Source organism: Pterocles gutturalis, unplaced genomic scaffold, assembly GCF_000699245.1.
Source record: "Pterocles gutturalis isolate BGI_N339 unplaced genomic scaffold, ASM69924v1 scaffold5989, whole genome shotgun sequence".
Taxonomy (NCBI): Eukaryota; Metazoa; Chordata; class Aves; order Pterocliformes; family Pteroclidae; genus Pterocles; species Pterocles gutturalis.
The window spans coordinates 9,075-20,171 of NW_010130448.1; the positions used below are offsets into that span (position 1 = coordinate 9,075).

The window sequence follows — 11,097 nt, forward strand, 5'->3', positions numbered from 1 at the left end:
CTCTGCCTGCTTCCCTCCCCACTCTCCCCTTCTTCCCGCTCCATCCCCGTCCCCATTGGCTCTGCGTGGCCGGGAGTGGGTGGTGGCCCTTACCTGGTGGCCCCCTGCAATCCCTGCAGAAGGGGAGCAGGCATCTGGCAAGCCCAGAAGACTCTGGGGGGAGGGAGCGGCGGGCCCTAGGGGGAGTATAAAATAGTCACCTGTACCTCTGGCAGACACGCTTCAGCTCGTGATCCTGGGGGGGAGGCAGGGGAGGGGGCAGGCTCTCTGCAGGGGACTCATCTTCTTGTGGAGGGTGGAGGAAGGTTGGGGAAGAGGAAGAAGAGGGATGTTGCAAGGATCAAGCAGACTCCGGGTGGCTGTGGGAAGTCCAGGTGGTGATGGGGAGGGAGGAGGGTTCAAGGTGCAGGTCCTGTTTATGGATGGCCTCTACCAGGGTAGATCCTGCTGCCAGCTGGCTCTAGGCAGGCGGTGGAGCTACGCATGCGACACAGGGGGGACGGCACATGCGGGCATGCCACAGACACAGAAAAAAAAAGGGGTGCTCCAGAGCCTACCTGGGATGTGGAAATGCTTGGGCGCTTGGTATGAGGTTGGAGTGGAGGACCTCACATCTAACTGGCTATAGTAGGGGGAGCTGCACCCGCTCGCGGTGCCTACACGGTGCCGAGCAGAAGCAGCCATGAGTGACAGAGAGAGAGAACAAGAAGCAGAAGAAAACGGGTGTTAAACGCAGCAGTGTTAGAAGAGCAGGGGGTGACCCATGTGGCTGGGGTGATGGGGATGTGCACCAGGCAGTGGTCCAGGATGGGGCGTGTTGCAGCAGGGGAAGATTTCCCGCATCTCTGGAGGAAGACGGGATGCAGAGGAAACCCTGCATGCGGGGGCTGTTTCAGGGCAGCAGGCTGCCCCGCCGCTGGTGATGGGAAAGCTGAGTGCGCTGCAGAGGCGAACGGTAACGGGCCCGTGGCAGTGCAGCATGGGGGGAGCTTGGGGAACATGGGACCTCTGGACTTACTGACCTCGGATTTTGCCAGTCGTTGCTCCCTGGCTCTGAAGCATGGGAGACACGGCACAGACACACTCTGCTTCCTCCGACATGCTCCAGGGCGTGCACCCGTGTGTGTAAGGACCCCCCCTTACAGCACTGGCACAAGCACTCTCGTGCACCCCCCTCCCAGAGCCACCAAGCCAGCTGAGGGGTCTTCACTGGACCTGCGGGTCACCTCCCCCTCCACCCCATCCTCCATGAATCCCAGTTTGGGTCTGAGCCAAGACAAAGCTCCCTCAGCCTCTCCTCACTGCTCACAAGACAAGTCAGGCAAGCTGGAGGATGCACAGAGCAGAGCTGGTCACTGTCCCACAGCTCCCGTTGCTGTCAGCCCCCTGCAGACCCCCCAGCCCTCCTGCCTGCTTGCCAGAGGAGGGACCACCAAGGCTTTACTTGGGGGTCTGAACTTAGCCTAGCCTGGGGCTGCAGCTGGAATCCTCACCTGAGCGATAGAAATGGTGGGGGGACCGCGGGATGGTGGGGGACATGCCCTGGCGGCTGTAGGTGGGGGAGTCGATGTAGCCAGGGCTGGAGGCTCGCCTCTGCCGCATGTCAAAACTCTCGTAGATGTCCTGTGGACCGGGAAAGGCATGGAGAGAGGAGGGTCAGAGCTGGCGGGATGAGGGATGAGGCAGGCCACTGCGGAGGGGTGTCCCATGGCGGGGGATCCCCATGCTTGTGGCAGCCTGGGAGTGTGCACACTCTGCAGTGTAACATGCGGGCAGCGTGTATGTCCTCTGTGGCTGGAAGGTGTTCCCAGGGCGCGGTGGCCACCCGCCTGCTGTCCCCGGCCCCCCCGCCGCGGATGCGCAGGCAGCAAAGCCCTGGGTTTGGGACCAGGCAATGGTGTCTGGCCGGGGGATTTCACCCCTTGCCTGGAGATCATCCCTTTCCCCCAAGCTTGTTCCCAGTTTCCAGTGTCCCCCTCCACAAGGCAGAACCTGCACCCCGGTTCTGCTCTGCTAGGGAGGGCAGCACACCGCTCTGCCCAGGACCTGAAGGACAGAACCCTCCCGGGCTGGTTCCCCCATCTCCCCCCACCTCAGGGCAGCACCTGGGCAGGGGGACACTCAGCAGAGCCCCAGTGGTCTCTGGACAGAGGGACACCCTGCAGTGGCAGCGGATGACAGACCCCTCGGTGCACACGGGGGCATTACCTGTGAGTATGGGGAGAGGGTCCCCAGGGACTGGAGGCAGCATGAGGCAAAGAGGCAAGAGAGAGAGAGAGAGAGCACAGTTAAGGGGAGCAGTGACAGACCCAGGTCCCACAGCAGCTCCTTTTCCCCACGTTACAGCCTCATCACAGCCAGGGCAGCTGGTGGCACAGTGAAACTGTGTCAGGACGCTGGGCAGGGAGCCGCGGGCTGGGAGCAGAGCTGGCGTGAGGATGGCCCCTCTCGAATTGGCAGCCTGTGCCTCCTCTCACAGACCTTGGTGGAGCCCCTTAATGCATGTGGCTGCAAGGGGGGGGACCACGCTGCCCACACCGTCCCTGTGCGAGCCAAAGAAAAGCAGCTTGGGAGAAGCCCTGGGACCAAAGCTGTAAGGGATGCAGCTGCTGGCTGTTACTAAGTCCTCTTCCCAGGACCACCTCAGGTCTCCCATCTCTGTGAGAACTGCTCAGAACTTCTTTTCTTCCACGGACTTACTGAAATCATCCATCAGCTCCAGCTTGCCTGGGGGAGCAGGGCAGGGCAGTTCTGTGCCACATGCTGCTTGGGCATCATCTCATCACACACTTGTGAAAACACACTGACTGAGACCCGTTCCCCAGGCTGTGGGGCCAGCACCCATCAGGGGCAGTGCTGCTGTGCTCTGGAGATGCCACGCCAGGGCTGGGGGTCCGGGCCAGCCTCGGTCCCCACTCCAGCTAAAGCAGAGCAGGCACCATGCACGCAGGACAATGCCCGTCAGGGGCCAGGCTTTGGGCTGAGCCATCAGGTTGCCCTACCAGCTGCCTGTCCCCCATCCTGGAGGGACACACATGTGCTGTGTGGCCTCCTCCAGGCTGCGATGGGCGAGCTCCCTGCCACACTGCTCCCCAGGACAACTTCTCCCATGCAGCATCATCTGCCCCTGCACGCCGGGTCTGCAGCACACGTGGGCAGGGCGCAGGAATCAGCTGCAGTCACTGGTTTCCTTCTTACTCTACAGCAACAGCAGCAAGGTTTCCCTTCCAGCTCAGGCTCTCTTCCCAGGGATGAGGGGCCTCCAGGAGAGCTCTCACTCCTGCTCCTGCATCCCTGCAGTATTCCCACTGGAGGGAGCAAACCCACATGCAGTTTCCCCCATTGCCCAAACCAGGGCTCCCTGCACAGGTGGAGACTCGGTACCTCCCCATAGCTATATCTCTCCAGCGTCTCATCCGACGTGTATCTGTGATAGGGCTCATAGGAAATGAGGTCAGGACGCTGCACTTCGTAGATGGCTTTAATCTTGGGAAGAGCTGCCAGGTCTTTGTAATTAAGGATTTCATTATCCACTTTAGCCTAGGGAGAGGGAGACACAAAGAGATGGAAAGGAAGAGCAGGAGGGAAGGAAGGGGAGGCTGGAACGCACAGTTCAGAGTTAGCACAGAGCAGACAGAGTCCACCGTCACCCCAGCAGCAGGAGGAGGAAAGAAGAGATGGCCAAGAGGCAGCAGTGGGAAGGGGCAGAGGAGCTGGGAGGGTGGGACTGTCCCCCTCCAAGTGCTCCCCATCTGTGCCAATGGCATAATGTGCCACTGAGGCTGGGGGCATGGCTTGTCCTTACTGTCCCCAAACACTGGGCTTGTCACTCCCTTCCCTGGGGCCGGAGCATCCGACCTGCCCTGCGCGGACGAGGGGCAGAGCTGTACTTACACAGATGACACGGTTTGGGGAGCCGATGCTGGAACCAGGGGGAGAGATGGAGGTTTCTGATGTCCTTCTGTGCTGTGGGGGCAGAAAAGCAGAGCACAGGTGAGAGCACGGCACAGAGGGACCCCTGAGCAGGTGCAGTGCTGGGTGCGGCAAGCAAATCCTTGGTTTTGGGGCTGAATTTCACCCAAGGCCCAGTTCCTCTGTCCTTTCATCCACTCGTTGCCGGTGCCCATGTCCGCTGCAGGCTGCCCTGTGTCCAGCTTTGCGCTCTGGTCTGTCCTGAGGCCAGATCCAGGGTCAGGCGAGTGGCCTGGCATGACGCAGCGGGCAGCTGTGCCAGTGACCAGCCAGGCACAGAGAGGGGACAACAGCTTGTGGGGTGCAGGAAGGTAGTGAGGGGACCGCTGTGCCCCCTCCCCAGCTGTGGCATGGGCTGGTGCCAGCCAGGGGCTGGATCCCCGCTAACAGCCACCTGCCATTCTCTGGGGAACAGGGACAGAGCCTGTGCCAGCCTCAGGAAGCCACCCCAGGTTTGGACATTGCCACAACAGATCATCTCCAGCAAGGACTTGGGGGCAGTGTCACCCAGGATGTGCCACCGCTCAGAGATGCCCCTCACCCCACCACCTACCTTCAGCTTCTTCTCTGCTCTGGCTGCCTGCTTGCAGATGGGGTGCCACACTTCGGAGCCTGCAACGTGGCAAAGGGAAAGCGTCTCAGCTCCACGCACAGCTCACCTCCGCTGCCAGGGACTGTCCAGCTCCCTCTGCCACGGGGGAGTCCTGTCCTGTCCCTGCCCTGCAGCCCATGGTCCCCAAGCAGGACATGTCCCTGCTCCCCCCAGCAGCAGCCCAGCTTTAGGTATACAACCCCCACATGCTGGGGGGCAGCTCCGGGGGGGCCCTGCAGGGCAGGAGGTGGGAACCAAAATCTCTCCATGGGGAGAAGAGCAGGAGGGAGATGGGGGGCCCTGAGGAAGTGCACGCGAGGGTATCACCTGCTGGGTCCCACCGGCTTTCCTGAGCACCTTCCCCACTATATGGCACGGCCACAGGTGTGTGCCTACGGGAAAGCAGGGCAGTGGGGACGGGGTGTCTGTACTCAGAAATGGCACAGCCCTCGAGCACTGAGATGCAGTGGCCAACACTGCTGACCTGGGACAGCAATCCGGGGGTGTTGGTGGCCCAGCCCAACCAGCGCTCAGCCAGGCAGCTCCTGCTGGTTAAACCTGGGGTAACACTGAGCCCAGGGCACCCACAGCCTCTCGCGTGCCCCCCAGGCTGGAACCAGCAAAGTCACCCAGCTTCGCCCAGGTGTGCCCTGCAATGGATGCTGAGCACACCTGCCCTGCTGCCCCCGGCAGTGCCTTGCTGGGACCCCGACTCTGGCTCTCTCAGTGCACAATTCCCCCTCTCCCACTCACAGGGTTATTAGTGACTTGGGGTGACAAGCAAACACAGGTTACCAAGAGAAAACAAACCCTCCCTCTGTGCAGGAAATAGCCCCTAAGGCAAGCTCCAGGCAGGGGAGAGTTCCTCGCCAAAACCAAACCCAAACCATCTGCCTGTGCCAAGAAAAAGCCTTACCCCTCCGGTGCTGCTTGCAGCATAACCTGGGCAGGGGAATTCGGGGGGCAGTGGGAAAGGGATCCTGGACCACCTCCCCTGGGGCTGGGGAGGGTGAGGAGCCAGGCACTCTGCACCCATCCCAGCATCTGTTCGCTGAGCGCAGGCCAGGGACACATCCAGGCATGCCTGGCCCTGCTCTCCTGCCATGCAGGGAGCAAAAAGCTGCCTACGAGGAATGAAGTCTCTTCCAGCTCAGCAGCAGGGAAGATTTCATGGAGAGCAACAATTGGTGCCCAGCCCAGGAAGGGCACAGCAGCTGGAGAGCTGTGGAGAGGGGGCTCTGGCATTGCTGGTGAGCACTGGGACTCTGCTGTGCCAAGAAACTCTTTTAGCTTTGATCACCATAAGGACCCGAACCCCAAGTGCCCCCACAGCCAGCACACCCCTACGGAGCCACGCTGCTCTGCCCCTCTCGGGTCCGTGCCCTGGCGTGGGGCAGGGGAGTCCCTCCTCGCCCCAGTGGGATCCCTACCTGTGAGGTACATCTCCTCTCCTTCCGTGAACATCTGGTGGCAGCGGACACATCTGGCGCAGGTGGGGTGGTAGTGCTTCCCTCCCGCCTGCCAGGGCAGCAGAGAAGAGGGAGGGTCCATGAGCAACCAGGGAACAGCAACCTGCCCGCATCCCAGCCAGCCCTCTCTGCTGCAGGCAAGGATGAGGTGAACGTGGCAAAACTGCTCAAGGTGGCCTCAGAGACCACTGTGTGTACAGAAAAAACCAGAGACCGCTTCATCACCAGCACTTCTGGAGGACTACAAGCTGGACCTGGACCCTTCCGCTCTCCTTGAACTGTCCAACCTGCAGGAAAGCAGAGCTAGGAGGTCCCAAACAAGGTACTCCTACAAACCTCATCCCTAATAAATTGTCCTTCGACTCTGGAAATAGCCGAGACTCCCTGCAGTAACGCTCAGCCAAACAGCCATGGCTTTGCACCAGCTCCTTCCCTCTACACGTGTGATGAGAAACAGCAAATTTGGCCCAGGATGTCACAGCAGGGACACAGTAAAGGGAGAGGAAGGGCCCCAAAGATAAACCTCGCAGAGCACTCACTTCCTCTTGCTGTCAGATCCACCCAGGCTACCACTGCCAACCCCTTGCCCTAAAGCAACTTTTCTCCTTCTGAGAAGCCATGCCCAACCTTCAGTGTTAGTGACAGGCTATTCCCCAGCTGAGCAGGAGCTGGGCTGCTCCCTTTGCTCTTTGACAGGGATAATAGCTCTAATTGGTAGCTTCTTTCCACTCAAAGTGTCTGCTAGCATTTCAATTGTAGGCTCGTTTTCTGGGCTGGGAGCTGGGAGGTAGGAGCCGGCTCAGGGCAGGAGGAATCCAGGCTGTGCTCTTACAGCTTGACCCCAAAGGACATTTCACTCCCATAATAATCCAGGAAAAGAGGAAGCATAATTTAAGGCAGCAGAAGAAAGATGAGGCTCTGGCTGACAAAGGGGAGCGTTATGATAGAGGGGGCTAGAGCTGGTTTGAAAAAGGGAGGATCAACAGCAAATTTGCTGTGAGGATAACTGAGAACCTGCCAGTTGATTGCCCATAAAAATCAACCCGGAACTCAATGTTATTGAGGTGCAGATGGCAGCCAGTGGCTTTTGCCCTCCAGTTTATGCCAAAAATGAGGGGCAAACACACCATGTGATTCCAGGCTATAGAGAGTCTAAACTGGTTTTACCCCTGCAAGCCTCATCTGAAGCCCTCGGTGTCATTGCCATCGTGCCAGTATGCTCCTCAAGTCTCACAGCGCTGCTCCAGGGAGATGTCCCATCAGCCCTGCCAAGGCTCCCTAAGGACAGCCAGTTCTTCCTGCTCTGCCCCAGCCCCCGGACGCACACCCCTGTCTGTGCCAGCACCCTCCCAGCAGGCACCCACCAGCCAGCACCACGTACCCAGCCCAGGCACACTGAGCTGCATCAGTCGGAGGAGACAGCAACAAACACAGGGAGAAGAGGTTAAAACCAATCCAGCTAAAGCCCAGCTCCTAAATGCTATGGGCCAGTGTGCCTGCAGTTCCCCTCACCTGTATTTCCAGCTGGCTAAGGACAGCTAATGCCGGGGACACAGGGCCCTGATGACTCACGTGCCACCTCCCCCCAGTCCCTCTCCAGTTCTGGAAGGGGTTTGGTGCTCTTGGACTCTCTTGGTACCCTCAATGGCTTGGTGTGCTGACAGTAAGAGGGAAAAAAATAAACCTATGTAGCTTTTCCTATCTAGACAATATGGGCTGCTGTCACAGGTCAGACTGTGCCAACAGGGGATGCTCTGCACACCAGGGTGTGGAGGGTGTGGAGGGGGCAGGAGGCTGGCTGCTCCCCCAGCAGTCCGTACCAGCCCCATCCCACCTTTCATTTCAACACAGACCTTCTCCAAAATCCACCCAACATCTCAACACCCACCACTTCCCCTTGAGGAGTAACTCTCCAAACCATACACAAACCTTGTGTTGGTTAATATTACAGCTGGTGAAAGGCTGGTAGAGGCTGCGAGGGAAGAGCTCTGCTCGTTATCACTTGGAGTCCCTTAAAGACTCATTAATCATCCAAGCCTGGCTGCACAGCTCAGAGCAGCTGGGAAAGCCTGGAGGCTGCCCGCATAGCACGAGAAGGCTCCTTAAGGCCTAAAATTATTTAAAGGCACCCCTTCCCTTTTGTGCTCTTCTGGAGAAGACAATTAAAGCCTCTGGTTTTACAGGAGATTGCTCAATACTGTGAGCAGGCACAGGGCGGGTGGCAGCACAGGCTCAGCCCTGGCCATGGGGAGGTGAGGGGTGTCCATGGGCTCGTGGTGCTTGCCCGGCACAGCTCCCTGGCACCCAAACCCAACCTTGGCTCCATGACAGTGCCTGTGAGGAGGTGGCACCTGGGCTCTGCCCGCGGGGACCGGCGCTGAGGCGCATTACTTCTAGCCCGTCGGAGTCGGTTGCATAAGGAAGGTTCCCTCACCGGGGTGCGGCAGGCGAGGTGCTAATGCAAGACAAGGGCCATGGGGAGCATCTCCTGGGGTTCAGACAGCCTCCGCCCACAGCCCCGCAGAGCTGGCCAGTGGCTCCAGCCTGGGAGAGCCACGCTGGGAGCAGAGCCTGGGATGGAGCGCACAGGGAAGAGGGGGAAGATGAAGCGGAGCTAATGCTGGGAGAACAGCCAGGCGGGGATAGAGGCAATGGAGAGCGGGAAGGCTGCCTCTTTGCCACCGCCCCAGGGCCATCTCCACCTCGCAGGCACCTCCTCTGTGCCTGTCAAGAGCTGCTCTGTCCCTGCCCTTAGACATGCAGCAGCAGGAACATCCTGTGTTCATCCTGACTCCACCATGGTTGGGCCAAGTGAGGAAAACCCCGAGAGTGGTGCAGCAAGGAGGCAGTAGTGCAAAACAGCCTCTGAGCTCAGGGCAGGGGTACCAGGTGCCCTGTGGCTCCTTGCACCCCCCCTCAGACACTGAACATCCCACAGCATGCAGCGCCCAGCCTGCTCGCCCTGCTGGGGTGGCTGAGGATGCTCCTGTCCTTGCAGGGGGCTATCAGGGACCAGACTGCCTGGGAGAGCAGCAGCAGGGATTTGACCTCGGGGAACCCTCTGGCTTCACCCTGCTCTGCTCAGACATTTGCTAATCAAGGGGTCCCATGATGGGCAGCCAGCCCACAGCAGCCGCTGCAGCGCTGAGCTCAGGCTAAGAGCAGCCAGTGCCAGGACTGCTGCCGAAGCCTGAGGTCAGCAGAAAGCCTTCCCAGGCAGAGACAGCCCCCTGAAGAGAGGAAAGATGCTGGAGGGCCCCTGGCACCTGGTTCCAGCTTCAGGAGAGGTTCCCTGGCCAGGCTGGGTGCTTTCAGGCCAGGCCAGCCCAGCTGGCAGGAACAGAGAGGGTGACCACTTGGTAGGCTGTGAGTGAAACAAGGCTGGAAGTGTCCTGGGACAGCTCTTCGCAGCTGGAGACCTACACAGCCACTGCCACTCCAGCACCTGTGGTCTGGCTCACCGCAGAGCCACAGTAGCTCTGATTTTGGGATACAGCTTCCCATCACTGCGTCTGGAGATGGCAGAGGTGTGGGTGTCAATGCCACCCAAATCTTCCCTTCCCACAAAGGGAAGGTCTTAGGGGTGGCTGAGCACACCTTCAGCATTACTGCCTCTCTACACCACCACAGCCCAGCCCCACAGCATCACCAGGGGGGCTACAAACCACAACAGGTTTCATTCTGACACCTCTCTGCCTCCTGGGCCTTTAGTTTACTCTCAGACTGGATTTTCCAGCTTCTTCTTTTCTCCTGCAAATGTTGCGGGAAGAGAAAACACGACAGGACACCTCAGCTCCAGCAGCAGGGATTGCAGGAAGCCCCTGCCTCTCTGCTGATGGGAAGGAGCAGCCCTGAGGGACCTCTCTGTCCCTCCCCAAAAGCAAACCCCACTCCCCCACCTCTGCTGGCTGTGCAGCTCTACCCTTGCCCAAAACATCCTCCATGACCACCCACATCCATGCCTTGCTGTGGGATCCCCGTGGGACCCCTGCATCCCTTGGTGGCTCTGCCAGAGCCGTTGCCGCTGGCCAGTGAGGCGATGGGCAAAGCCTCCTCCGGATCTGTCCCAGGGCAGGGGACCCCTGTGCCAGGGGCTGTCCTGCAAAGGGGTGTACCAAGGGGATAGCTGCCTGCAGGCAGGGTGCTGTAGCCCCTCGCCCAGCTCTGCAGCAGGCAGCAGTGGCTGGATATGTTTCCAAGGCAACAGTCAGGCTGCCGGCACAGGGATATGCTCAGAAGGTGGGATGGGGGGAGCATGGTGGGGACACTCCCATGTCTCCCCAAGGCATGTACCTTGGGGTGGGATACACATGGTCCCTACTACAGACCAGGATGGGGTGGCCGCAGCGCCAGGACTCACCTCCAGGACCCTGCCGCTGATGTACCGATCGCAGGTCTCACACTTGATGCCGAACTGGGCATGGTAGTCGGACTCGCAGTATGGAACACCATCCCTTTAGGAGAGGGAGTAGAGGAGAAGGGGGTGAGTGTTGGGGGAGCCAGGCTGGGCACCCCCCAGGGCAGCCCCAGCAGGCACAGCCTGGCAATGGCCGGCACAGCCATGGTGGCTGCCAGCACAATGGTACTCACTTGCTGATGTACTCGCCGGTGAGGATGATCCCACACGTTTGGCACTTGAAGCAGCTGACGTGCCACTGCTTCTCCAGGGCCAGGAGGGACTGGCCTTGCTTGATCTCCTCCTTGCAGCCTGCACAGTCTGGAGGGACAGGAAGGGGAGAGGGGGGCACATAGGACCACCGCAGCTCCTCAGCAGGGGGTGCTCAGCAGTGCACCAGGAACACCCACATCTGCAGGCTCACCCCAAGGCACCCTGGCTGGTTAACCCGGTGTGTCCTGGCACCCTGCCCCAGAGGAGCTCCTTTTCTAGGGGATGCTGCTGTTATAAAAACCCTGCTGCTGAGACCACTCCAGGGGCAGCCCCTTGGGGATCATTTCTTTATAGGAATATACCACCTCTGCTTGTTCTCAGCAAAATGGCCAGGAGGAAAGCCTCCTGCTGCAGCTGGACCTCTGAGGCTCCGCTGGCACCCAGTCACCCCAGCC

At 59.8% G+C, this 11,097-nt stretch overlaps 1 protein-coding gene across 1 annotated transcript in view; it reads right to left on the minus strand.

Annotated features, from left to right (window-relative positions):
• The window catches only part of ABLIM3 (actin binding LIM protein family, member 3), a gene marked incomplete at its 5' end in the record, with an annotated part of 20,278 nt that overhangs the window by 6,455 nt on the left and 2,726 nt on the right, over positions 1–11,097 (minus strand). The window contains 9 exons of the mRNA XM_010080218.1: positions 558–656; positions 1,494–1,623; positions 2,209–2,238; positions 3,385–3,540; positions 3,895–3,966; positions 4,526–4,584; positions 5,995–6,082; positions 10,394–10,487; positions 10,624–10,750. Of these exons, the coding sequence (XP_010078520.1) occupies positions 558–656; positions 1,494–1,623; positions 2,209–2,238; positions 3,385–3,540; positions 3,895–3,966; positions 4,526–4,584; positions 5,995–6,082; positions 10,394–10,487; positions 10,624–10,750 (855 nt within the window). The remainder of the gene's footprint in view (positions 1–557; positions 657–1,493; positions 1,624–2,208; positions 2,239–3,384; positions 3,541–3,894; positions 3,967–4,525; positions 4,585–5,994; positions 6,083–10,393; positions 10,488–10,623; positions 10,751–11,097) is intronic.